This window comes from Drosophila busckii, chromosome 2R, assembly GCF_011750605.1.
Source record: "Drosophila busckii strain San Diego stock center, stock number 13000-0081.31 chromosome 2R, ASM1175060v1, whole genome shotgun sequence".
In the NCBI taxonomy this organism is placed as follows: domain Eukaryota; kingdom Metazoa; phylum Arthropoda; class Insecta; order Diptera; family Drosophilidae; genus Drosophila; species Drosophila busckii.
In genome coordinates this window covers 5491443-5518345 of record NC_046605.1, presented here as the reverse complement: position 1 = coordinate 5518345, position 26903 = coordinate 5491443, and the positions used below count along the sequence as shown (strand labels likewise).

General features: G+C 42.5%; 4 protein-coding genes across 12 annotated transcripts in view; 3 read left to right on the top strand and 1 right to left on the bottom strand.

Annotated features, from left to right (window-relative positions):
• Window positions 1–4437: 4437 nt before the first annotated feature.
• On the top strand, window positions 4438–11208 carry LOC108594758. Its single transcript, XM_017979897.1, has 9 exons — window positions 4438–4534; window positions 4860–4949; window positions 5020–5223; window positions 6592–6702; window positions 6771–7007; window positions 7067–7147; window positions 7219–7703; window positions 7759–8013; window positions 8080–11208. Exons 1-9 carry the CDS (start codon window positions 4438–4440, stop codon window positions 11206–11208), a joined length of 4689 nt encoding a protein of 1562 aa, XP_017835386.1.
• Window positions 11209–11910: 702 nt separating this feature from the next.
• On the top strand, window positions 11911–12806 carry LOC108595719. The gene is made up of 2 exons (XM_017981001.1): window positions 11911–12579; window positions 12633–12806. The coding sequence occupies exons 1-2, from the start codon at window positions 11929–11931 to the stop codon at window positions 12738–12740; spliced, it is 759 nt and encodes a 252-aa protein (XP_017836490.1). The 5' UTR covers window positions 11911–11928; the 3' UTR covers window positions 12741–12806.
• A 305-nt stretch (window positions 12807–13111) lies between these two features.
• LOC108597613 (transient receptor potential cation channel protein painless) lies at window positions 13112–20035 on the top strand. The gene is made up of 4 exons (XM_017984251.1): window positions 13112–13202; window positions 16758–16983; window positions 17039–19024; window positions 19083–20035. The coding sequence occupies exons 2-4, from the start codon at window positions 16765–16767 to the stop codon at window positions 19629–19631; spliced, it is 2754 nt and encodes a 917-aa protein (XP_017839740.1). The 5' UTR covers window positions 13112–13202; window positions 16758–16764; the 3' UTR covers window positions 19632–20035.
• Window positions 20036–23033: 2998 nt separating this feature from the next.
• LOC108596329 (sodium channel protein 60E) overlaps window positions 23034–26903 on the bottom strand; it is a 30943-nt gene continuing 27073 nt past the window's right edge. For 6 of the 9 annotated variants that reach the window (XM_017981959.1, XM_017981955.1, XM_017981956.1 and 3 more), the window contains 5 exons: window positions 26720–26828; window positions 26475–26656; window positions 25114–25232; window positions 24446–24664; window positions 23034–24372 (listed from right to left, as the gene is read on the bottom strand). In XM_017981959.1, the coding sequence (XP_017837448.1) occupies window positions 23837–24372; window positions 24446–24664; window positions 25114–25232; window positions 26475–26656; window positions 26720–26828 (1165 nt within the window). In that variant the 3' untranslated portion in view covers window positions 23034–23836. Of the gene's footprint in view, window positions 24373–24445; window positions 24665–25113; window positions 25233–26154; window positions 26256–26474; window positions 26657–26719; window positions 26829–26903 lie in introns of those variants that run through there. The other 3 variants (XM_017981962.1, XM_017981963.1, XM_017981964.1) reach the window with 3 other exon arrangements.

Below are 26903 nucleotides of genomic sequence, written 5' to 3'. Positions count from 1 at the left end.
AGACGGCAATACGACAGACACCGACAGCAACTGCAACTGCAACAGCAACACAAACTGCCGATTGGGCAGCAGTGAGGGGTTGAGTGTGTCTGAAGTTTGCATAAGTATTATATGCTCTACGATTTTTACAGTTAAAGATTTATGGATCATTGGCAGTTGGCAGCCGATACGCGGGGGTAATTGTGTGTAGGTAATACTGTAACGTGTGTCCAGGCCGCGTGCACAAAATGTAATGCAACAAAATGCAGCAGCAGCAGCAGCGATAAGACGCAGTTAAAAGGCAACCGGGAGGCAGCCATGAGGCCATGGCGGCTGTAGCTACGATTTAGATCAATATCGTTGCGTTACAAATACGAGCGCATATTGTAATGCAAATGTTGCTGCGACTGCTGTTGCTGTTTGGGTGTTGCTGTTGCATTGGGTCAAACAAAATCGAAAGAAAAACCAAACTAGAACTGTATATGGCGCGACTGACGCACGGCTGCAACGGTAAGCTGACTCAAACTTTCTAAATGACAAATATAAAAACTAGTAATAATAACAATAAGCTAAACGTTAAACTGTAAACTGCAGACTCGGCTAATACTCATAGCCATACTTGTGTTTGTGTTGTGTTGTGTGTTGTCGCCAACGAAAAACATAATTATTAGCCACAGCGCCAAGTTTGAGTTGGAGTCCGACTGGAGCGTCGACTAAAAGGAGTTGGCAATATTTATTTCATACTTAACTGTTTTTAATTGAAACCAGTTTGACTGTAATTGTTTTTCAGCTAGCCAGGCTGCCTTATATGCCATAACTATAACTCGCTTATGTCAAAAGCTGATTGACCGTATAATTTGTACAACATATGGCCGCATAACTTAGCAAAACGCAGCAGCGTTTGGTTTTTTGGGAAAATGCGTTTTCACTTGTTCTAGTTAATTACAAATTTTCACAACAGTCGAGTCGTGCACTCGAGTGTGACTAAAATGAGTAAATTGTTATAAATGATGCCAAGACGAATGACAAATGATGCCGTGGCTAGCTTATCAAATTTAGAGCATGTCTTTGGCTTTGGCTTGGCGGCGAGCGCTTTGTTCCTCAGCCAAATGGCACGTGCAATGCAATTGCAATGCAAACTGCAGCAAGTACAAGTTGTGCCGTTACTTCTAGCCGCTCATGCTGCATGCCGCACGCATACGCTGCGTATGCTTGATCTGCTGGACAAAAGGCAAAGCGTTAATTAGTGCGCTTAAGTGCGCGCACATTCGCACAACATCACAACATTTTTCTTATACAATTTGTCAAAACAACAACTTATACTTTCGAGTTATAAGAGCGTGCAGAGCTGAAGGCAGAGCTAGAGCTAGAGCCGAACGCCGTCGAAGAAAGAAAAAGAAAACTCGTTTGCACCTCAGCGTGCGCGGCGGCGGTCCCAAAAGTTTTCGCCGACTTCCTCGGCTGGCCGCAGTCGCTACAACGACGGCGACCTTGATAGACGTGCCAGCGGCAGCTGCAGCTGCGCCAAGACTTTAAGCCTAAGCATGCAACATTTGGTTGCAATTGCAAATAATTCATGTGTCGTGTGTGTGCAATTAATAAAAAAGTTATTAAGCTATAAAAACAAAGCTCATTAATATATACAAAATACAAAATAAATACTGTGCATGTGTTTGTGTGTGTCTGTGTTGCTGCTAAGCAAATTAAACTAACAAGTGCAACATACCAACGATCGTTAAGCCTAAGCTGTTAATTTATACTCGCTGCAAAAAGAAAAAAAACGACTAAAGATAAAAAACTTTAACAAGCTGTGAGTATAAAAACATTTGGCAAATTTGCATTTCCCTTCCAACCAAAGCAAAGTAACACAAAAAAAAGTGTAAAGTAAGCCAAAAAAAAAAAAAGCGCCCAAAAGCAAAAGGTTTTTATTTTTGGGGGGCTGTGCATTTGAAGTAAATTAAGCTTATCAGACCATTGAGTTTAGGTCACTGGGCAGGCATACTATGCTACAAAATATATCAAGATCTATTTTAGTTTTGTTTTTTCGAGTGTGTTTGGTGAAAGTAATTTGGCCAAAAAATATGCTGGGCAATGGCCACTGGCCAGCAGTAGTTAATCTAACTGGGCAGCGTTCAGTGCACTGTCGTTAACAACGCTTGGCGAACAAACCGTTGGCCACGGCTCGGCCCAGCCCTAGTCTTGGCAGTTTATGGCTAAAAATCATAAGCAGCCTAAGTACACATTAAAGCACATTAAGGCGTTGAGCAAATGATGCGCTTCTCTGGCCACACAATGTTGAATAAATTTCAAATTTGTTATTATCATGTGCGCTAGGCCTGGCCGCGAGGGCAACAATCCCGCAGCTGAAGCTGTAGCTGAAGCTGAAGTTGCGGCTGCGGCTGCTGGGCATAGCGTGTGTGTTCTAAGTGTTAAAAGTACGCCGAGTGTAACGTTGCACTGCGCGCTATACTTCCGAGTCCGCGCCAGACTAAACAATAGCAACATTAGCAGCAACAACAACAGCAGCAGCAGCAGCAGCAACTGTTGCTGTTTGCTGCGTGCCTTTGCGTTCTGTGTTAATTTTTATAGCAGCTGCATAAGCATAAATTTATGCGCAGACTTAGAACAATGTGAACTATAGCTATAGCTTTAGCTGTTGTCTAATAATTAATGAATGCGCACACGAGTTGCATGCAACACACACACACACACACACACACTAATATGTGTGTATGCATGTGTCCGTAACAAAGTTCAATTACCTGTTAATTGAGTTTAGACGAATGCAAAAAGTCAAGAGCTGCGCACTCAGCAGCAGCAGCGGCAGCAGCAGCAGCAGCATTAGTTCCCAAGCTAAGCATCAGCATCATCATCAAAATCACATCACTCTAGCGTTACACATATGTATGTTGTACCTATATATTATATATGTGGCAAAGACAGAGTTTTGCTGTTGCAGCTCAAAATGAAAGATTTACGAAATCCAGGTCATTACTGTCATTAAATTGTTTCCAAATGCATGAGATTGGGCCATTCAAATCAACAATAAATATTATATTGTTTTGCTTAATGCCCAGCTAACTGTACTAGCTAAGCCAGGCTTATGTGTATTTGTGTTGACTACTCAATCATCAGCAGCAGCAACAACAACAACAACAGTAATACTAACACCACCACCAATCAAAAGACTCTGGCAACGAACTTGAGCATTTTGTTTAGAAAATTTTACTTTCAAATTAGGCCGCAAACTGTTGCTTTTATCGCTTTCTTCTCATTCTCGCACATACTGATTGTTTTGGCCCATTGTTCTTATTGTTGTTGCTGTGTTTTTTTTTTTTTTTTGGTGTTCGGTGTTCTGCTTTTGAATAGCAACAGCAACTATTATCATAAAGGCTAAGTATAGCTAACAGTTAGAAGTCCCCAATAATTTTCGTTGTGTGTGTGAAATATTTATGTAAATTATTTACGAAACGCTGTCAAGCAGCTAAAGTGCAACTGATTAGCGGTATAAACACTCACAGATGTCTCTGCTGCTGCCACTGCCTGTGTCTATGTCTATGTAGATTAAGCAAACATAACTGCAGCGCATTTGTAACGGTACTAACCCCGGCGCACGCAGCTTGTTCCCAAGAGCTAAAAGACGCACTTGCTGCATAATTCTTTTTTTTTTTACTAGATTCTACTTACGCCTAGCACTTCCAGTGTGTGTTTATAAGTATATAGTAGTTAGTAGATTTGCTGGCGAGAACGAGTTTTAATTGCAACATTTGTTTAAATGTTGTCCGTTAGTTGGGCGCTGCTGCTGCTGACCAAACGACAATTGCAGCCGCTGCTTGTAGCAAGTTGCTGCTCCATTTACAAAAATGGACGCCAACAATTTGTGCCTCATTACGGCCGCTTAAAGAATGTCACCTCCAAAGCTTAATATGTGGACAGGCAACAGTCAGTGGGGAAATCTTTATAGTAGTTTCCAACTTTTTTGTTGTTCAGTTAGTTAGTTAGTTGTTTGTGTTTCGCGTTGTTGCGTTTTGAATTTGTTTTAATTAGCAGCCAGCGCGTTTTCTCCGTTTTGCCAGCGGCAAATTGTGTGCTTGTATTTATTTACTACTGCGCTTGTTATTTGTATTTTATTGTTTTTGTTTTGTTTTATTTTGCAGCAGCAGACGCAGATGCATTAGCAATGTTGCTCTTGTCAAGATGCGGCACACCAGCAACATTGGCAATTTCCTCTATCAGCTGCTCTGGCTGCTGCTGTCACTGCTGCTGCTACATTGCTGCACTGCCACGCCCACAGCAGCAGCACCCGCGCTGTCACAGGTCATTGGCGCCACCTCCTTGGCCGCAAGCAGAGCAGTTACATACAACAACAACAACAACGAGCATAACAACAACAAGAGCAATAAGCAGCGACGTACGAGCAACAGCAATGACAATAAGAGAAATCAACTTGCGGACTTAATGCCAGCGAATTTACTGTTAGAGGATCTGCAGCAGTCTAACGGACAGCTAATCAATCTGACAAGGCATCACGATGGCGATATCTTCTACACAAGTGGTGAGTAGTCAAAGCTTAAGCTTAAGCTCCCAAACCAAAACCCAAGTCAAAAACGAAACCTCAATCCCATGCCTAATGCAGCTGTGTGGCATGACAGCGTTGGCCAGCGACCGCTGCGTTGACAGCAGCATTAATTTTCAGTATGGCCAGCTTATTAGCTGACACACACACACACACAGGCACACACACAGACAGTCCCAAGTTAAGCGATTGCAGCTGATAAAGCCAGTTCTTAGCCTTGGCGTCTGCTGTTGTGACGGCTTAAGTCAATCTCAGTTTACTAACCCCCACTCTCCCCTTTCACTTGTGCTCTACTCATCATCAGGTCTGGGTGCTTGCAACGCGGACACCTGCATTGGACTTTCCAGCGGCACCGCAGCTGTGGCGCGTTTGCCCAGCGATGCCAACGGTAACTGCTCGATTAATATGCAAATTTGTTTGCTCACACTTCATGTTTATAATCTGTTTGTGTTTGCTTTGTCTAGCTGCTGACGGACTGGGTCAAGCAGCCGCTGCCGCCGCCTCTATGGGCGGCTCTCGCTTGGAGTTGCTGACGCGCCGCATGCAACTGCAGCAGCAGCAACAGCGACAGCCAAGCTTGGAGCAGGAGCAGAGCTGCAGTTGCCGCTGCTTGCCATATTTGCGCGCCTATCGCGAGGACTTGGGCATCTGTGTGGATGATGTACATGGTAAGTGCAAATTGATGCGACGTCGACCGCAAAGAAATTGTCGCGGAAGCATTTGCGAGTCGAAATAATTAGTCAGCCACAAATTCGCTTTAAAAACGCTGTGTGCTCCATTTCATGGTAGCTCAGTCCAAACTCTGGGAACTTTTCCCACATGTGAGTGTGGCCCGTCCATTGTTATTGCTGCTGCTGCTGCTGCTGCTGCGCATTGGTTTCGGCCAAAATCACAATGGTTGCTCAACTATTTCTTTTTGTGCATAGCGCCAAAGAAATGCTGTAATAATAATAACAAAATTGTACAGGAATGAAAATGAAACGTGACGCAAACACAGCGACAAAATTATAAAAAAAAAGTAATAACAATAAGCAGCAAAGCAAGCAAAGACAAATTTGTTGAACAAGTCAGCTCAACTTTTGCTGCAAAATAAAATATAAATCTAAAATATAAGCTAGCAAACAGAGCAACCAAAATGCTTAAGAAAGTAATAACAATTAGCAGCAAAGTAAACAAAGTCAAACTTGTTAGGCAAGTTGAGTCAAGCTGATGCGCTGTCCAACTTAAAAGTATAATATATATAAATAAAAGCTAGCAACACAAAAATGAATAACAATTGTTATTTATACATTAAAGTATTAAGCGCAGACCAAGAGGAAATTAATAGCACAGTGTGCACAGACGAATTTGTTAGGCATGTTAACGCAGCTACGCTTAAAAATAAAATAAAAATTAAAGACGTGCGTTCGTAAACAAGCGTAATAACATTAAATTTCGCATAGAAATTCAATTTAAATAAATGTTTGGCTAATCAAACAGCAGCTAGCAACTTGTTAGCACGCTAGCAACATGTTGCTGGCAACATGGCTGTAGGGCAAATGTTGCTGCAGCTAAACAAACACTGCTATAAATTATAAAGCGTAGCGTATATTTTCTTTAGCTTTCTTTTGCTGGTATTACAGTTAAATACACCTTTGGCTGAACTCTAACTTGTGTCGCTGTAATATGGCAAAAATTTGCTATTATTGAACAAATCAAATGTTGAGGCAATGCTTTTTCTTTATGAAAGGCAAGGCGTCAACTTTCGCTAGCCCAAATACAATAACAACAAGCAGCTGGAGGGACTAACAATCAGACTGAAAGTAAGAGCGTTGCGGAAAACGAAAATCAAACAAAAAGACTTGTCGTATTGATAAGCGTCTTTGTTGTGTGTTGCTATCGATGTTATCAACATTGCAGCAGCGACAACATAACAGCTGCTGCTGTTGTCGTTTGTTTATTTTTTGCTGCTGCTGCTGACCGCGCGACTTTCTCAATCGAGAGCAGTAGTAGCGTTGATTTTTAGCTTATGTACGCTGTTTTTGTTTTTTTTACAGAATGCTCTCTATCGCCATTTGTCAGCGGCTCATCGTCGGAGAAAATACCGTTTGTGTTTTTGCCACTACGCGGCCAAATCATTTACCCCAGCAGAGAAATCAGTTTTCCCAGTAAGTCAAAACAAAAGCTGGCCGCCAAGTCTTGGCTAATAATGCTTATGAAACTTGTGGAATTTTAGATATACACACACCTGTGTGTGCTGTGACAGGTGCGCAGTATTTGAGCTCCAATGGCTGGTCGGATTTGCGTAATCCGATTGATACGGATTATCCGTTTCGTATGTTTCGCGATGAGGGACGCAGCTTTCTGCAGTGGCTGGGCGAGACGGAGCTGCGCCAGAAAATGCAAGGACGTCTCATTGTAGTGCACTTGGTGTGTCGGGACATGACTGTGCCACTCAATGCCAGTCAGAAGGGTAAGTTAAAAGTTGCGCTACTTTTTTGTTTAAATTTTAAATCAATGAATCCCATGCAGATCATTTAATGACGCCCAAGAACGTGCACTCACCCTGCGTAGCCTTTCGCGTCAATGGCAGTCCCGTCAAGTACTCGCATAGTAAGTGAAGCATACCCCATGCTAGTCCTTGCTGCTCTACTAAGCTCTGCTAGTTCATAATCTACTTACAGACGTGCCGGAGGTGTTCTTTCAGCCAGCCAACTCCACAACGCTGGCCTCCACCTCGGATGGCATGAGCATGCGCGAGTATGTGGTCATTGGCATCTGCAGCTTGCTGCTGGGCCTCATCTATGTGGCCTCTGTGTTTCTCTATTTGTACATGAAGAAGCGCAAGAGTCGCGGTCGCCACAGCTCGCGTCACTCGCTGGACAATCTGGCCAATGAAATCAACTATCCGAAGAACGATCAGGTTACATATGGTGCGCCCTTTAGTCGCGTGGGCAGCGTTTACTCCGCCAACAGCATGGGTCTGGGCAGCGCCAATGAAGCCAATGCGCGCGCTAGCTTGGCAAGTCTCAAGGATGATATGGGCATTGTTAAGAACAATCCGCTGCTGCAGCATTTTCCGCAGCTCAGCGAGCGTGAACTCAACTCTGGCTTTGCCAGCGATATATCCAACTCCAATTCGGAGTGCGAGCTGGAGGAGCAGCTTAAGGTAAGTGTGTGTAAGCTAGCAACTTGCTGTAGCATTTGATTTGATTATATCGCAGACATCCGTTTCGGTTCTGGTGCATCCACAGCTGAACTTGACCAACAAGTCGCCCAAGCCGGAAAAGAACAGCGCAGCCAGCAGCGAGTCTGAGGATTTTCTATCCGAGAACGAATGCCTGCCTACAGAGAATGTTGCCGTTATTGAGGATCTAATGAGCGAGGAAAAGCTGGAGAATCTGCGCGCCATGGTCAATGGCAATGTGCGCAAGAAGCTTTACTTCAATCCTGCCTACTTTGAGCCACATCTGCTAGCGGTAAGTGCGCTTAACCTATATCCTTTGATATATATTTCTAGCAATTTGCTTGCTTTGTTTTGCCAGGAGCCGCCACAAGCTGCCATTGAGTTTCTGCAAAAGATACGCGAGGTGATTGCCATAGCCAAGTACAAAATGGCCACCAAGCGCTATCAGCCATCGCTCAATATAATACCAGAGGAGGCGCCCGTTGAAGCAAGTGGCTCACCCACGGCCACCGCCTCCGCTGGCAGCTCGCCGCGCTATAATGTGCCGCTGCAGCAGAATATGCAGACCAAGTGTCTGGGCGACAAGCGCAACAGCATCGAGCAGTGGCTACAAAGCGTGCCCAATACGGAGACTACACCGAAGGCCGCGCCCAACAAGAAGCCTGCAGCTGGCAACAAAATCTCTGCGCCCAAGGAGCGACCACCGCCGCCGCCTAATCAAAAGCAGTCACCAGATGAGCCCAAGCGCAGTCCACAGCTGCTGAAGCCACAGACACCGCCTGCTTATGAAAGCTATGCCAGCTACAAGGCCACAGTCTCCGCCAAGGCCAATGTCTATGGCTTTGCGGAAACGGGCGGCGAGATCTACAACAATCCCAAGTTTATGCTAGCGGATTCACCCGCCGGCTCCATGCGCAGCGCCTCCAGTCGCTCCAAATCGCTGCGCAAACGCAGTGAAGTGCTGGAGCAGTTTGCTGCCGCCAACTCCACGCCCAACTCGCTCACCTCCTACGATCGCCAGCACTACAACATGCTGCGCAACATGCGCCCCTCGGATATGCTCTACGATTCGCTGAAGCGCGAGTATGCAGCGCATATACCCACGCCCGACTACGACAGCACCATTGAGAAGAAGATCAAGGAGATTTACAGCAGCACACAGAGCAGCATACCCAGCGTGCCCACGCCAGACTACAGCTCACTGAGTCGCAAATCCCTGAAGCAATTCCAGCCGGATTCGCCCATTTATCGCCGCAAGTCGCCGCAATATTTGATCGTGGACTATGAGACAGACAGTCTGGAGCGCCTGGAGCCCAGCAAGCGCAAGAGCTCACACTCCTCCAGCTCGCCCTCGTCGGATGTTAGCTCGCAGCTAAGTCCCAGTCTGAGCACTGCGCTGCCGCTGGAGGAGGAAATGGAAATCAGCCATACAGTCTATGATCGCTTGCATGGCATGCGCAAGGAGGGCGACCAGAAGAAGCGTTTTTCCGGCAAGGCGCCGCAGCAGCATCTGCAGCAGGCGCAGCGGCATAAACAGACAGCGGCACGCATTAAGTACGACACGCCCTTTCGCGGCAGCATGACCATTGAAGTGGAGCATGAGCCGCCCTCCGATCTGGAGCGCACGGACAGCGATCAGTTTGAGCCAGATACGCTGGATCGCAAGCCCAAGAAGCAGAGCTTCTGCGACATTAATCAATGGGACAAACAACTGCTGAGCAGCCAGCAGCTGGATGCGGATTACAATCAAATGAACTCGCTGCCAGAGCTGGGACGCCAGCCAGAGAACCTGGGCGCCAGCAAACCACGCACAGCTTCGTTTATTCTGCGCGCCAGCAGCTCCTTTCGCAATCTGCGCGAGATCTACGAGTCACCACTAGCTGTGCAGGATAACTGCCAGTCGGAGCAGCAACAGAGCAGCGTCAAGCCCAACAGCGCAGAGGAAGGTCGTCTGCTTACGCTGGAAGCCAAGCACTCGCGGCGGCAGCGCGGCATGCAGTCTTCACCCACATTCTCCATAGCCGAAAGCAACAAGACTACTATAACCATTAATACACCCAAAGCTAGCGAGCAACGCGACAATCCGCCTACACCACCGCCCAAGAGCAAGCCACATTACTGTCCGCCACAACCCAAGCGGCCGCTGCCGCCGCCGCCGCCACCAGCAGTAGCAGCAGTCTGCACGCCGCCAGCTGCAGCGCCGCAGGATGAGGACAGTTATAGCCTGCATAGCGAGATAACCGAGCTTACTGGTGTGTCTGAAACTGTTGCCAACTCCAACTCTGAGTTTGACACCATGTCCAGCGTTATATCCGCCAACACAGAGCCCAGCAAGAGCAGCCACAAGTCCAAGAGCAAGGAACTGCACGCTGAGCTAAACATCGATGATGTCTATGGCAAAAAGATCAACAATCTGCGCAATGACTACAGCCTAACCAAGTACCTCAATCGACGCAAATCGCAGCAGCAGCCACAAGAAGAGCAGCCGGCCAAGCAGCTAAGCGACGACAATGAGCGCAACAACAACAATAACAACAACAACAATGCCAAGTCTATCAAAGAGCTGGACATTGTGCAGTTTGATGCTTTGTCCATTAGCTCACGCTCCAATCGCAGCAGCGGGCAGCTGTCGGAGCGCGCCAAGGAGCTTTATCGCAATGCAGGCGTGCCCGTGGGCATTGCCTATCCGCAACGCGCCGCCAGCAGCAGCGGCAGCAGCAATGCAGCCAATGCCAGCAATGTGCAAACTGTTTACCGCTGTGAAATTGAGCCTGCCCAGCTTACGGCTGGCATGCAAATAGCCATAGGTTTGAAGGATCGCGCCAAGAAGGCCAAGGATTTGAAGAATGCATGGCGCAAGTTTGTCACAATGGCGGCAAACAAATTCAGTCCCAGCCAAAGTCCAGCGCCCACTTATGGCAGCAAGACGCCAGCTGGTTATTTGGATGATGGCATTATAGATGAGGCAGCGACTAACACTGGAGCACCTGCAAGCCAGAACTACTATGAGCAGCGCTTTGGACAGCTGGACAGCGGCTACATGAGCACTGACTCCACGGAGCTGTACAAGCGCAGCGTTTACGATCGCTACAATTTCAAGATGATGTCCGGACGTGGGCAGGTTATACGTGTGGACACCATAGAGGACAATGAGGAGGAGAGCGGACATGCCAGTCGCTTGGAACTGGATGCCGCTGGCTTTGAGGATCTGGAGCATATGGTAGCGCCAGGCAGCAGGCCAGCAGCTAATCCCGGTGAGGAGCCCAGCGATGCCGAGTCGGACAAAACGTTGACGCGCTCGCAGACCAATGTGCGTGGCAGCAGCACCACCATGTCCTCTTACTCCTCCGAGGATGAGCAGCGACGTGGACATAGCACTTGCTGTGGCTCCTCGGATGAGGAAACCAATGCCGAAGACATGTGGGAATCGGGCGCTGAGAGCATTGAAACGCACTCGGTGCTCTACAAAATGATACGCAAAAGTTAGTTTTTAATTAGGGCAATGTGCAATAGTTTTTAGTTATTAGTTACTCCTAAAGCAAAGACTTTAAGCTGCAATAACAAGTGCAATACTTTTTACAATACTTGCCAAACCACAAGGTGCAATCTCCAATCAGCTTAAGTTAGTTTTAAGTCAACAAAGAGGCAGCGCTCTTAAAATGCGCGCGCTCTCTTAAAGTGCGTGCGCTCTTTGGCGTTTGCCTTTGCTTTAGTTTTAGTTGTTGTCTTAGGGCTTTTAGTTTTAGCTTGCATCGCAACTCTTAGCTAAAGCGTTGCGAATTGTGATAAATATTAGCAGTCTTTGGGCCGGAAATGTGCAATCATTATGTTTAGTCTCAGCTTAGCAATAAATACATGTATATTGATAGCTTGAACTAGCTTAAGCAACATACTATTTCGTAAATAAATCATTGTACAGTTCTTCAACTTAAATATTTATTTATTTATTTATGTCTAAGCAACTGCCTGTGCAAATATGCTGTAAATAACAAATACAACACGAAAAACGCAGCACAAAGCAAATTAAACAAGCAGCGACGCTCAGCTGATAAGGCGGTAAGCAGCGGCGTTGTTAACAGGCGTTGCTCAATTGCTCTCCCCATAACACTTTGTAACTACGCCGCTGGCTAAACTGAGCACAACTGCGCTCAGTGGCTAATCTCATTTCCAATCAGTCTGTTTATAGTCGCCTTGCTGTGTAGAAGAAATGCGCAAGTCTGTATTAGTGTTTTTGTTTTGTTTACTGCTTTGCCATGGCACGTACAGTAAAACACAGTGGATCAAATTGCATCGCAAGCAAACTGCCTCGAGTGCTGTCAAGTATTCGCCAGAGCTGCAAAAAGACTTGAAGGATTTTCTAGACCTTATACCCAAAGTGGCGATTGATGAAGTGTTTGCCAAGCACATGTTTGATCGCGGCTTTATCAAGGCAATTAATTTTCTGAGTGGCGGTGGTTTTCAGCAACTGCTGAAACGCATAGAGCAAGTGCCTGAAGCTATAGAGATTATAAACTATTTGCATCTCAACGACAGTGCCCTAGCAACTCCCAGTTTGCAATTGCATAATATAGAACAAACATTGGACAAGCAGCAGACTTATAGCTATCAGGCTAATGCACATAGCAGCGAGCAGGATGTGGTCATTGTTTTGCTGCACTTGCATCAGCGTGGCCAGACTACAGTGCGTCCTTTCCAGCTGCACAGCTTTGTTAGCTTCGCTCAGGAGCTGCTCACACATTTACCACGCGATCGCTTTGTGGCTCTCATCAATGAGAAGCGTAAGTCTGGAGTTGTGTTTCCCAAGTTCTATGAGGCCCTACGCAGCCAGCAGTTCAAGCCGATGGTGGAAGCTGCCATGGTAAGTATTGTTAATGCAACACGTTGCTGTTATTAATCATTTGTTTATTGCAGAAATCGCACAACATGGCCAGCATTATTAGCACATTGTCCAGCCATGAAATTGATGCCCAGGGTATGAAGGGTGTCGCATTTGATGTCATATCCTGGGGACCTAACTAAGTTTATTAAATAACATATTTTTGCATTTTGCAATTGGCAGCTATTAGTAGTCAGTTTATATTTGTATAAAGCTTTTATATACGATTTGTAAACAAGTTTGTTTTCAACTACTTAATTAACTACTTAATTCCATTTATAGTGGGAAAATCAAGTAACAACAATTGTTGCTTCAATTGAATTTAAGCCTAAAAATCCGCAGCTACTTTGCCATTCTTTACTCATTATGCATTGAATTATTGCGGCGCCTGTGTGTATGCAACAAAAAACAACAGTTACCAACATGTTTTTGTTAGCCTATTTTGAGGAATTGGAAGAGATATATAAGCAGGCAGCTCGAGTGGCGGCGATCAGTTTACTTTGGATATCAACCGATTGCAGTCGTCGTCGGTATCAAGTGAATGCGCGAATAATTCGCCATTTTGCTTAACGCGCTTGTTCGAATCAATAAATTTTTGGAAAATTGTATGTACCAAATGAAGTGTTATTTTTGAAATTTACATTAATGAGTCATAATATAAATTATGTAAATTAAGTGCTGCCAACGCAGATTCATCTTGACCAACATTGATGAGTCTTAGCCTAAAGCGCAGCTTGTTATATTAGTAAGAGTAAAAGTGAATCATGCGGCGTGTAATGCAGAAATGTTTAAATGACTAAAGATCAGCGCTTACAACCTACACAAGCAATCAAAACAACAACAACAACTAGTACAGGAAAACAGCAACAAGAAACACGTTTTAAAGTAATAAACACATCAAGGTTAAAAAACTGCAGAATACGATGCCTGGAGCAATAATAAAAATTGCATGCCATAATAAAAATAAATATGATTTGTGCTGATGACGTTTCAGCTCAATTAATTAACAAATTTAAATGATTAATTGCATTTCTTTAAATTTAAAATTAAAGAACAGTGACATCATACAAGAATAACAGTTTTTCAAGTGGGCAGCAGCAGCGAGCAGACACTTGTTGTGACCTTAAAAGGCAACTAGCGCCCACTGCTAACTTAAATATACAAAAATTAAAGAAAACTACAAAGAGATTTTGAACAAACTAGTGCAACATTTGCATTAATAAAAGGCAGCACACATTTCCGCCGCGACTGCGCTCAATTAAGGGACGCTTAAACTTTATTTTATTAAGCTATTTAGCTTTGCTTCTGCTTGACTCCGCCCCATAGTTGGCAGTGGCGTAGTCAAACAGGGTCTTTGGCATACATACAATGCATGCTAATTGCTCATACGTCAGCGTGCCTTTGATTGGTTTGTTTATTAAATTCCAACACCCTTTGCAAAAATATATATCTATATATATAGATATATTGTCAGTGATCTAATGTAGCATTTAATTAACAAAGTGTCTGTCTAATTTAATTATTTCAAATTATTGAAAGAGCACGCCAGTGTCGTAACTCAGCCGCCTCCCCCTCCCCGCTGTGCACGCTTTTGTTATTCTAATCATTGCGTACACATGTAGGCCAGCCAATTGTTTATTAAGTGCACTGTATATAGCAATGTTTATACAAAAAAAAAGTATATACTCTTTAGTTTATATGTATGCATGTGTGCGTGTTTGTGTGTTTGAGCATCTATATTGTGTTTCCTCGTGTTTTTTGCTGCTGTTTAAATGAAACTTTTTTTCGGCGGATGCTCTGACATGAAGTCATGTCACGCCAGCGTAGCTTTGAAGAGCCTCCATGGGCACATCTGTCTTAATTATGACGTTTCAATGTTGACAAAAGATATCCAAGCCGGCAACAGTAGTGCGACCCTTTAATGCGCAGCTTGTTTATTAGCTCATAAAAATGCCTTCGCTGTTAATTTTAATATGCTAAGCAAACAAAATACTGCTGAAAGTGCAAAAAGTGTTAAGTAAACAAAAGCGCAGCGTGCAATAAACTTTATATAAACAAACCTATAAAGCAGATCGTTTGGCTCTAGCTCCCACTACGCCTAGCCGACGATCACGATGCTGTACAACAAAATTTCTGTCACGCCTTTAAGCAGGTCACGTAACATGCTGAAACACAACTGTCCAAAAAAACTAAAAAAAAAAAGTGCTGACAAACATAAAGTTTAATGCGCTGCAAGCAATAAACATGCCATGAGCTCAGTTTAAGATTGCGCAAAACTTCCTTGAAGTGTGGCAATTAGCCAGTATCTCGACTTGCAACTTGCAACAGGCAAAGCTGAAACCTGATCAACGGGTTTGCTATACAGCGGATACTGCAGTTCAGTAGATTTTAAATTACGCCATGCCTAAGAATCTTGACAATGCGTTTGTTTGTTAGCAACTAAGCTTTGGTAAATACTTAAGCTTGAGTCAACTCAAATATTTACGCACAGCAAATACAAAACTTTGGCCAATTAATAAAGGTGATTGTGCGTCTTGTGCTTAAGGTGTGAGGAGGAGGAGGGCTTGCTGTATCGGCATTTACATTAAACAATTTGTAAAAGCTATCAAATGCTGGCAGCTACTTATTAAATGTTCGCTGATTACCAATTGATCTAAGCCACAGGCTACGACAGCAGCTTGGCCTTTAGCTTCTCAGCCTTAGCACATGTTTTGTTGTTTTGTTATTTTGGCATTTATTAAGTTTCTTGGGTTCGCACACACAGCAGCTGTGTACATTATTCAAATTAGCCCAAGTCGATAGATGCCCCATGTGTGATTAGACGATTTCTCACACATTTCAAGTCAGCCAAATAGACAGGCGCACATTTTGTTGTGTTTCAAGTCTTCAACAAAAGAAGCCGCCTACAAAAAATGTTAAACACAGTCTGTCTGTAAGCCGTTGCTAAAAACTTAAAGCGTATAGCGCAGCAAATTGATTGCTAATTGTTATTGATATGTCGATTATTTTATGATTATTCTTATGATTGTTAAATCTGAAAGCAGACTACCAGCCAGTCAGCTGCGCAGTGGCTGCTCCAGCAAAAGTTCAACAAGGTCAAGTGGCCACACCCACACACACACACACACACACCGCAGACCACAATTGAAGCCCCAGTTATGTCTGTTATAATTTAATAATTTAAGCACAGCTACATGGTACCACAAAAACCACTTAAAGACGCTTTCTTTAATTACCGCAGCGTAGATTAGAAACATGTACGCCATGATGACTTACTTCATTGTTATGTTTTGGCATTGGCTGGCATTGTAAACCCGTAGAGCAGCTTCCAGCTCTTTAGCTGCTGACCAGCGTCACTTGGCCCAAAACTTTGTTATGTGGGCAGCTTGTGAAAATCAACGTAGCGTAAAGCGTTTGTCAAGCACTCGACCCACCACTCTACATAAACTAAACTAAACTTGGCTTTGTTATTTTTACCAAAATGAACATAGGCGTAGCTAGAATGTCGGCTAGAGGGTTAGCAGTCTGAAAAGACAGCAGCAAGAAAGCTTCAATTTTGCTTATAACTTCAAATCTTTTTTCATTGCTATGTTGCATATCTTTCATTTCATTTTGAATGTTAATGCTCAATTTGAATTAAATAAAACTAAGCGATATGGTAATGGGGGCAGTCAGTAAGTCCTAGCTACGTCCATGTATATATATAATTATATATATGGGCATGATTTCAAGCTGCGAAAAGAACTTAAACTCGCAAGTGCGACTTACAAATTAAACAATGCGGGAGCTTCAACAGAAATTACAAAGCAAAGCTATGCAAACTGATTATGATTGGTTGACTGTTCTAAAGTTAAAAGACAAAGATTTAAGTTTTGTTGCTAACAATAGAATTTTATTTTATATATAAGATGAACATAATTGTATTAAATAAGTTGCAATTATCACAAAAGCAACAACTATAGTCGACTGCTGTTTACTTATCTTGTTTAACGTATGCGTAATATCAACGGCATGTACCACATACTCAAGTTACGCGTCGTATCAGCATTTGTTTGTGTTCCCATAGGAAGACTTCAGTGAATCATTGTTATAGCAAACACAGTTATGCACACATAGATATAAAACTAATCAATGGTTTGTTTATTGCTTACTGTTTGCAGTGAGAACATGGACTTGGGCGGTTGCGGCTTTTTGGATCCACAGGCGCAATTGGGTGCAGCTTTGGCCAAACGAGACTTACGAGAATTTCAAACAGCGCTGGATGCAGGCGCGCAACCCACACTGCCGGATGAGCAGCAGCTGTGCATCTATGAGAAGGCGCTAGCCACGCCAGGATGCGGCGAGTTCATTAGAGCATGTCTTAGCCGCGGCTGCAATGTCAATCATGTAAGTAATTTTATATATTTTAAAATATATATAAACTCATGTTACGCCTTGACAGATTAATCACAAGCACAACAAGGCAGCTATAAGCTATGCTGCTGACTCTAGAGATGCGAGCAATCTGGCTGCGCTGCTGAGCCAGCCAAATGTGCAAGTGGATCGCAAGTATGGCCAGCTGACAGCGCTCAACTCACTGGCCAACAATCTGACAGCGGACAATGCCGGCCAAGTGCGCGAATGCATGCGGCTGCTGCTAGCGTATGGCGCCTCGCCCAATGCTGTGGATCAGCGCGAGATGACGCCACTGCATCATGTGCTTAAGAACAATAAAATCAGCGATGCCAAGCTGGAGCTAGTGCAGCTATTTCTAGCGCAGCCGCAGCTGGACATAGACAGCTATCGCAATGGGCAGGTGCGACAATTGTTGCAGGCACAGTATCCGGAGCTGCAGCTGCCAGCGCAACGAGAATCAAGTGGCGAAATCGATGCGGAGCGTTTGCTGCGTTACTTGCGCGACGGCGACGAGTCACAGTTTGAGCAGCTGCTGGCGGAGCATCAGCTGAACAACAGCAACAAGGACAATCTGCGCAATGTTATGCAGGAGCAGTACCAGCCGCTGCTGCATGAGAGCATCAAGCTGGGCAAGCATCGTGCCTTCGATGCGCTGCTCAACACCGGACTCAACATCAACAGCTGCGCCAGCGGTGCAGCTACTCCCGTTGAGCTGGCTGTCATTTGGGGCAACTGGCATGCGCTGCAGCAGCTGCTGCAACATCCAGAGCTGAAGCTTGCAGCGCGCTGCTCGCTGCTGCACGCTGTTATTAGTCGACTGGAGGAGCCGCCACTGGATCATTACTGTGATCATCAGCGCTGCTTTGAGCTGCTGCTGGCCAGCGAGCATGTGGACATTAATGCGCAGGATGCCAGCGGCCAAGTGCCGCTCTACTATGCGGTCAAGTATCGCAACGAGCAGGCAGTGCAGACGCTGCTGCGCCATGGCGCTTACATAGGCGGCGTCAGCAGCTTTAAGGAGCTGCCCATACAGCATATGACGCCGGAGCTGCTGGAGCAGCATTTCGATGCCTGCATCACAACGAATGCGCAAAAGCCGGGCGTGCAGGACTTTGAGATTATCATCAACTATATGAATCTGATGCGCCGTGAGCATGCGGAGCAGCAGTCGCCACGCAAGGCGAGCCCAAAGCAGCAGCTGCTGGACGAAATGACGCCCATTGCTTATATAGCGGAGTCAAAGGAGCTGCGACATTTGCTACAGCATCCGCTAATCTCCAGCTTTTTGTTTCTCAAATGGCATCGCCTCTCGGTTATATTCTATCTGAACTTTTTGTTCTATACGTTCTTCACTGTTTCAATTATTACGCATACGCTGCTGAAGTTCCATGAGAGCGAATACAAAGCGCTGACTGCACTCTTTGGACTCTGCTCGCTAATTGGCATTATCTATTTGATACTACGCGAGGCTCTGCAGCTAATCATGTCCAGCTGGCGTTACTTTCGCTCTGTTACCAACATCATGGAGCTGGCGCTTATTGTGCTCTCCATTTTGACAGTAATTGAGAGCAGCTACGACAAGGAGACGCAACGCGTGCTGGCGGTGTTCACTATTCTGCTGGTTTCTGTGGAGTTTTGTCTGCTGGTTGGCTCGCTGCCGGTGCAGTCCATATCGACGCACATGTTGATGCTGCGCTCTGTGTGCAGCAGTTTCATCAAGTGCTTTGGCCTCTACTCCATATTTGTGGTTACATTTACGCTTTGCTTCTATATACTGTTCGGCAAGCCACAGGAGCAGGTGCCTGGCAGTAACCCAGGCAAAGAGCAAAAATCTGAGGATGGACGCTTCAATACGTTCTCGGTGCCCATTGAGGCGCTGATTAAAACAATTGTCATGTTGACGGGCGAGTTCGATGCTGGTGACATTAAGTTCGACAGCTACTTTACTTACTTCATCTTTTTGCTTTTTGTATTCTTCATGACCATTGTGCTGTTCAATCTGTTGAACGGCTTGGCTGTCTCCGATACGCAGGTAAGTCGCCAGTTTATAGCGTTTGCACTCCAAGCTTACATTATTTATTGCTTGACAGGCTATTAAGGCGCAGGCGGAGCTCAATGGCGCCATTTGCCGCACATACACTTTGCTGCGCTATGAGCAGGTGCTGACTGGACGCGCTGGACGCATTGGTCTCATCGTGAACAGCGAGCCCTTTCGCACTATATGCCAGCGTCTGCTCAACATTTATCCCAACTGTTTGCCTGTGCGTCAGATCTCTATACTGCCCAATGATGGCAACAAGGTGCTCATACCTTTCACAGACGTCTACGAGCTTAAAGAGCTCGGCAATGACGCGGGCAAGTCGAAGGCCAGCTTTAAGCCACTGGCTACAAATGCTGCAGCGGAGCAGCAAAAGAAGCTGCTCGATCCGCCACTTAAGTTTATGTCTTGCTGCTGTTCCTACTTCGCCGGCAAGTGCTCCACCATTGACAGCCGCACGGTCAAGCTGGCGCTGGCGCTCATCGATCAGAAATGCTGCGCTGAAGCGCGACGCAAGCGGGAACAGTTCACGGAGCGACGTCTGCAGCAGATTGAGGAGAAGCTGGATGCGCTGCTGCAGCTGTACCAGAAGCAAAATTAAAACCTACCCATTGCATTTATGGAATGTACTGCTGAATATACTTTGTAGTCAGAAATTGTTTTTATTAACATACGAATATATAAATGTTATTAAATTTAACAAAAACCTAAAAGATCTAAAAACCGAATGGAATTATTCACTATTATAATAGGTAAGTTCTGTTCAGAATATATGTATATGCTATACTTATATACAATTCGTAACTAAAAACAAAAATCAATTGGTTTATTTATTTGCGCTGCGCGATTTGCTTGCTACCTCTTAATTTTCGTTTTTCTGTTTCTTTGGTACTTTGAATCGTTTCTTGCACAGTGGTACAATGTTGAGTTTTTAAAATTGGTTTGTCGACTGCTGTTAATAAATTTTTGACTTTTGATAAGTATACGTATAAGTAAGTAGTATAAGTATAATTGTTATATATTATATTTAGACAGTAAATATTGTATAAACGAATATATTTACTGTATGTATTATTATTTGTACCCGAGAGTAAATATTCAAATTTGCAAATTTCTTTAGAGTTTCCCCCCTCACTTTTCCTTGTTAATCGCTTTGCTTTTCATTTGTTTTTGTTTTTGTAGCTTGATTTGATATGATTCGGTTTAATATGCGACTACATACATAGGTATATGATTTATAAATGAGAAGTTTTCGCCAATTGTTTTGGCCAACAAATAACATGCGCCTGCCTTTGAGCGTGGCGGCGGCGGCTCAAATCAAATCAATTTAATGGCCAACGTGTTCAATTATATTCAACTAACAGCTGAAACCATAAATTTATGCAAATTAAGCAATAATTTAATGCTAATGTAAATGAAATTTTGATTACACCAAAAAGAGTTTTTGTCATTTATCATTTATAAGCCATTGATTTGATTTGCAGCCTTTGACTTGAGCCTAGCTTTGGTAGTAATATATAATTTTTAAATATTTGATTATGTTTAGGACCGACCTAAAACGCGTACGCTAATATATCAAAAAACTTCGACTTGACTTGTCTTGTAGTAACGGCAAATGATAAATAATTGACATTGTTCTCAGAGCATGTTAAACAATTTGCTATAAACGCTTTGCCTATTTGCTATTTTATTATATACGCGCTTTTTTTTAAATATAATTTGGTTTGTTTTTGTTTTTCTTTTTTGTGTATGTATGAAACGTTAACTTTATTTTGAACCTCAACACGTTAATTGTACAACAAATAAAATCGTGTATTCATTTTATTTTTATTTTTAAGGCATGTCTAATCAAACCAGCTGTATATGGTACTGCTAACTATTTGAATTATATACATATCTATTAAAGTTAGTAAGGTTATTATGTGTTGCCTGTAACTGTTGTTTCGGACCCGTTACGGTCTACTGCACTGCGGTGCTACGCGCTATGAGCTATATAAATTGTTTTTATTTTAAATGCATAGGACTGTTTAATTTACTCTTGTTGCTGTGGTAATTTAATTGGTTCCTAGTTGTGGATTTGGACTGCACAAAAATCTTCTGGTTGGGCTGAGTTGGGTTGGATTTCAAACTGCAACGTAAGTTCTATTGTATGGCGTTGTTATGTGGTTTGGTTTCAAGCTCTGGCCCCTGCCACAGATAGCGTTTATAATAAAAAAAATACGCCTCAATCGATTTATTGTCGTTTTACTCTATGACTAAATTAAATGTTGCTTGTGTGTACGGCTGCTCTCTGGGCTCTCTTTGCTGTGTGAATAACGCTGAACAACAAAAAGCAATTGATATCAAAATTCAAAAAGGAAAAACCTACGTTTAAGCTTCTCTACGTTTAAAAAATTCTGATCCTGCCTGGCTGTTTGTTTGTTTGTTTGAGTTTTTCTATTGCAATAAATTGTTCTGTTTCGCTTATGTACAAATCGAGCATGAGTTTCTATTGTAAATTCTATGTATATTTTAATTATAATATATAATTCTTGCAAATTGTTAATGCCTATGTACCAATTATAAATATCACTAAAATAATTGACGAGTGTTTTTTTTTTTTGTTTTTTTTTTGGTTTCTGTCTGTTGTATTCAATATTTATCGTACAAGTATATATCTTTCATTTAGCAATTTGTTAACAATTCTAATTAAAATTTATGCTCTTTGTTTACATTTTTTGTGTGTAAAAATTGCAGTTAAAATCACAATTAAGTTTTTGTGTGTACGTTTTATTAGGTTTTGCTTGGTTTTTTGTTATTAGTTGAAGAAAACGATTTAGTTGGTACCATAATTTCAATTTACTATCAATCGCTGTCTGATTGTCTGTTGTTTTTGTTGTTCTTGTTCTTGTTCTTGTTGTTGTTGTTCTTGTTAGAAAGTTAGAGTAAAAGTGTAAAAGTGTGTGCGTTGCACAGATTGCTGATGGCGTGATTAATATACTTGTTTATCTTCGATGTATCAAACGATAATTCGTTAATAAACTAAACATAAAAAATAGTCACAAAATATGTCATCGAAAATAAGTAGCAACATTTCTTTGAAACGTGGCCAAGGCCGTTTAGGTAGTATAAACAATTATAGAATAGTTCTACTTAAAGTTTAATGTTTGTGGAAGCTTAAATAGAAGAGCACTGATGCAAGTTTTGATTTGCTTTAGTTAGACTAAACATAATTATAATAATACAATAATAAAAAACATTGTATGTATGGTAAGTATTCGTAAAGCGTTATAGTTAAAATAGAATCTCACTGTTACTTAGGTAGGACTGCGTTTCAACATGTAACTGGCCATAAAGTTGGTACATAGAATATTACATAATATGTTAACAATAAGAATTATAATCGTAATACATATGCGTCTATATAACGTTCACAGTGACTAATTCGACTGTTAGACTGATTGCTGTGGCTATATATCAAACAAATACCCGAGTGGGTCTTAGCTATTAAACGATTAATGTGCTCATGGCACTTGCATTGAGTTGGATTGCATTTTAGTTTTTGTTTTTTGGAATGTTACGAGTTACGAGTAGTAATTAGGTAAATCACTTGACATTGTTTTGGCTTTAGTTGCGTATTCCTATTGGTTTACATTTCTTTTTCACTTGACTTGAGTGTAAAATGAGACAGAGGAGTGTTGAGAGAGCATTTACATCAGGCAAATATTGAGAACTACTAATTAATACTTTGTCTTTTGTACTGGAACAATATGGTATAATATAATATAGTATGTAGTTTAATCTAGAATGTAACTGGTAATCGTAAACTCGTTCGAAACAAAAATAATTCATTAAATTGTTGCTAACTAATTAATGAACAATGCAAATAGTATTGTAGGCTATGATTAAGTATACAGCATTAGCTTTACTTTTAAAATACTTCCATTTGGCATATGTACAAAATATGTATAACCGTATATACTATATACTATATGTTTGTATATATATATATATATATTGCATTCAAGTAAATTAAATTCTATTAGTATGAGTATGAGCCTAACTTAACGCCTCGATTGTTAATTACAAATATATGTAAATTTTCTATGTATTTGGTATTGGTATTGGTATTGTATAAGTAAAACAACCTTTAAATTATCTTCAAAATCGGCCGTCGATATGATTACTTCACTGACTGACTGACTGATTGCTTGAACAGAAAACCAACCGATTTGTTATATCGTATCATCATTATTAAATCGTATGATTTTGGTTTTGACTTTGATTTGAGTATTACAACGTGTACGCACTGTACGGTTTTTTAATGCACGCTTTGTTAACACAGAGTTTATATGTATATTGATTCCGTAAGCTAGTACTAAGCTAAACTATGTAATGTATATATAGATGTATATATATTAAACTATACTAGCCTAGAGTCGGCTGCCAGGCCAACAGCGCATTGCATGTTATAAACATTGGATAGTATCGTATAAAGCGACTAGTATATATATATATATTGCGTATATCGTAATCGTAATAACAAACTGGGGCCCCGAATTGATTGCCCCATATGCCCTAAATCTAAGCAGCTAAGAGTATTCTCTCAAATGCACATAAAAATAATTGCTCTCAGTTTGAAGATTGTCAACTTGGACGCTGCCCGCTGCCGGCTCCGGTTGACTGGCTAGCTGTAGAGGTGCTGCTGCTGCCGCTGCTGCTATGGCAGCTGCTAGTGTCGCTGCTGCTGCTGCTGATTGCATATTCCAGCACTGGCTCTGGCTCTAGCTCTGGCTGTTGAGCTGCCTCAAGCTCAAGTACTGAAGGTCATCTGTGCATGTTGTTAGCAGCTGAGCCATTGGCATTATCTGTGCCCTGCTCCAGCGCAACTACATCCAGCTCCGGCTCGGGATTGTATTCGTAAAACACTTGGGAAGTATCACCCTGCACATTCACATCAATGGGCGCGTCCACATCGATGGCTACAGGCTGTGTTGCTGCATAGCCAAACTCGTTGTCAGCGCTAAAGTCGCCACGCGGCGGCTCCTTTGGACTGTCAACCATTATGTGCACTGTGGGTATCAGGCAGCTGTCCATGGCGCTCTCCGCGGAGCCCGTGCTTATGCGTATTTGTGGCGGCTTTGGCTTGTCCGACGACGCCTGGCCGTTCATGGAGCTCTGTCCCGGCGATGAAAGGCTTGTCTCATCCTCCTCCTTGTACTCCTCGCTCTCGCGATGCACCAGCACATGCACCAACGTGGCATTGTCCGGACGCAAGCCCAGCGCATGCGCATGCGAGTGCGGCATCGATTGCTGATCCGGCGACGGCTTCGTCACTATCACCTCCGGTGCAGATGCGTCAGCTAAAAGGTGCAAAAAGATGTGATTTAGTGCGTGTGTTCGGCAGTCGAAGGTGAATTACGATTTAACACATACAGACAAAAGCGTTCTTGTTAACTCTTAAAGCGCTTTGTGCTGACAAACCTCTTTCTAGGGGCGGTTTCTTGCGTATAAAACTAGAGGCGCGCTTGCGCGTTGGAGTCGGCACCACCTGTTGTAGTTTGTTGTCACTATCGACGTTGGTGGTGGTGGTGGCGCTAGCGCAGGCGGAGGCGGATGAGGAAGTAGAGGTGGTGTTGTTGGTGTTTATTGCAGCTGTTGTGGGTGAAATGCACGCATTAGTGTCCAAGGATCGTGAATAGCACAAAGATACAAAGGGTTGTGTGAGACAAAAAGGGGGAGCGGGGTACAGTTTAAGATACAGATACAGATACAGTTAATAGTTAAAGTTAATGGGCAGTTAGGTAGTTGTGTAATTAGTAGTTATGAAACGAACAACAATTGTTAAGTGTCTGTACAACGATGAAATTAACTGATTGATTGAGTGAAAGATTGATTGTCAAATGTGCGTAAATTGGTAGAATTCGAAAGAGACAAAAGTGTAAGCCTCATGATAATGACATGAATCGATATTATAAGTGCAATCTATATATGTAAGTTGGTGTTACTATGAATATACATATATATACAAGAGATTATTTACAATATAGATTGGTGTTTAAAGTTTTGTAGTGGCTGTGATTAAGGCACTTGTCAATAATTACTTTTTCTATGTACTGAAGGTGAGGTTAAGCTGTCATCGACAGCATCCTGATGACGCAAAAAGAAATTATAAAAGCTTCGGCGACGATTTGCTCTAGGCGCTTCCACAAATATGCTACCGCTAATGATATATAGATAATAGAAAATAATAATAGTAACAAATACAAATAAATTATATCATTTTTGATGTACATTCATACAGCATAGGAAATTGTTAGATATAAGATAGTTTAATTATTTTTTTGCCTGTTCGGTTTATAAACTCTGCAATTTTTTAGACGAAACACAAACTCAGAGCACTGTAGTATAAAAAGCAGTTATTAAAAAAGCGTATATAGTATTTGATTCGTTAAGCAGCGATATTTAAAGTAGTTTACTTTGAACATCACTTGCGGCCAATTTAAATGTTTGTTTGAAATAATGCAAACTATAAAGAGGTTTATGTATTTTTTGTAGTTTAAGCAGCGACTAAGCAACTTAGAATATAATCAACTAAAACTAGGCATTCAGTTACTAATCGGCTTAGAATTCGTCTAATTGTTTGTTCGATAGTTTTTACTACTTACAAATTATAATTGTTACAATTTCGATTTACTGCAAATAGCTTGTATAAGAATTAAGTTAAGAACAATTGCAGCAATGACTATTTGATAAGAGAACTGTTGATTTGTTTGCTTGTTTGTTTGTTTGTTGATTTACATAATTGGTTTTGCTTTGGCGTTTACTTAAACTGTAATGAGTAGCGATTTAGTTGAGGGATGCTGAGAGCTAATTGAAAGTCGATTGTTTACGGTTTTACTGGGTACATAGTTAAGTTGAAATATAAATATATATATAGTATGTATATTATAAATAGTACATATATGAGTGAGAGAGCTTTGGTGGGCGGCGAGTTGTTTGAAGAGAACTAAAAAACGAAGTTGTAAGATTGCAAATATATATAGTATACTATATAAGTATATATTCAATTTGTATCTGTTGTTGTTACTGTTGTTGTTTTTTTGTTGCTAGCTAAAGCTAACTGGTATGAGCATTGGCTTTACCTAAGTAATTCAAGCCGCTAGGCTGGGAGCCACTTCTTAAAACGGCTGTGACCATATCTGCGAGCAAGGACTCATAGTTTAGGGAGATACAAGAGGATTTGCTAAAAATAGGGCTCAAGTTTCATATAAAATTGTGGAAAACAAAATACGTTAAGTTTTCTTTTGAATCAATGTTGCTGTTTTTGCTGTTCATGAGTGTGAAAGCCTTTCGTCTAAAAATTGCATTTCGAATCACAATATGTTTATGTTTCTGAGTGTGTGTGTGTATACATGTGTGTGTGTGTTTAAGATGGGTGCGTGTAAGGCTATGAATTAACTACCGTTTGCCCATTTCATCGCTTTGTTGTTTTATATCCTTGACGACATCATCGGCGCCAGAGACTAACATGAGCGGCAAATTGAGCCAAGGACCGGCCAATTCGCTCAAATCAGAGGCATCAGAGGCACGTGAAGACTTGCGCGAGGAGGCGCGACTGGAGCAGGCAGTGCCACGGCGGCTGACCTAATATGCAAAATTAAATAAACATTAATCAAGCTTATAGCTCAGCTTGCAGTCCACACTCACCTGCAGATGAAAGAAATTGAGCGCCGAGAGCTTCGATTGCCAGCCGCCGGGACTGGAGGTTTGTGTAGCACTGTCGCCTGAATTGGAGCGTTCTTTTTCACGCTTGTGCCTGCAAAAGTCAATAGAGCAAATAAACATTAGTTGAAAGTTTCAATTTATTTGTTTGCTTTGTGCTGCTTTCGCT

What these genes read in the sequence shown, in the direction of transcription:
- LOC108594758 (XM_017979897.1), top strand. Translation starts at nt 4,438, where the DNA reads ATGCCAGCGAATTTACTGTTAGAGGATCTGCAGCAGTCTAACGGACAG. An exon ending in CAGCGATGCCAACGGTAACT is followed by an intron (nt 4,950 to 5,019) that starts GCTCGATTAATA and finishes TGCTTTGTCTAG; the next exon opens with CTGCTGACGGACTGGGTCAA. An exon ending in TCCCGTCAAGTACTCGCATA is followed by an intron (nt 7,148 to 7,218) that starts GTAAGTGAAGCA and finishes ATCTACTTACAG; the next exon opens with ACGTGCCGGAGGTGTTCTTT.
- LOC108595719 (XM_017981001.1), top strand. Translation starts at nt 11,929, where the DNA reads ATGCGCAAGTCTGTATTAGTGTTTTTGTTTTGTTTACTGCTTTGCCAT. An exon ending in CGATGGTGGAAGCTGCCATG is followed by an intron (nt 12,580 to 12,632) that starts GTAAGTATTGTT and finishes TGTTTATTGCAG; the next exon opens with AAATCGCACAACATGGCCAG.
- LOC108597613 (XM_017984251.1), top strand. Translation starts at nt 16,765, where the DNA reads ATGGACTTGGGCGGTTGCGGCTTTTTGGATCCACAGGCGCAATTGGGT. An exon ending in GCGGCTGCAATGTCAATCAT is followed by an intron (nt 16,984 to 17,038) that starts GTAAGTAATTTT and finishes ACGCCTTGACAG; the next exon opens with ATTAATCACAAGCACAACAA. An exon ending in TGGCTGTCTCCGATACGCAG is followed by an intron (nt 19,025 to 19,082) that starts GTAAGTCGCCAG and finishes ATTGCTTGACAG; the next exon opens with GCTATTAAGGCGCAGGCGGA.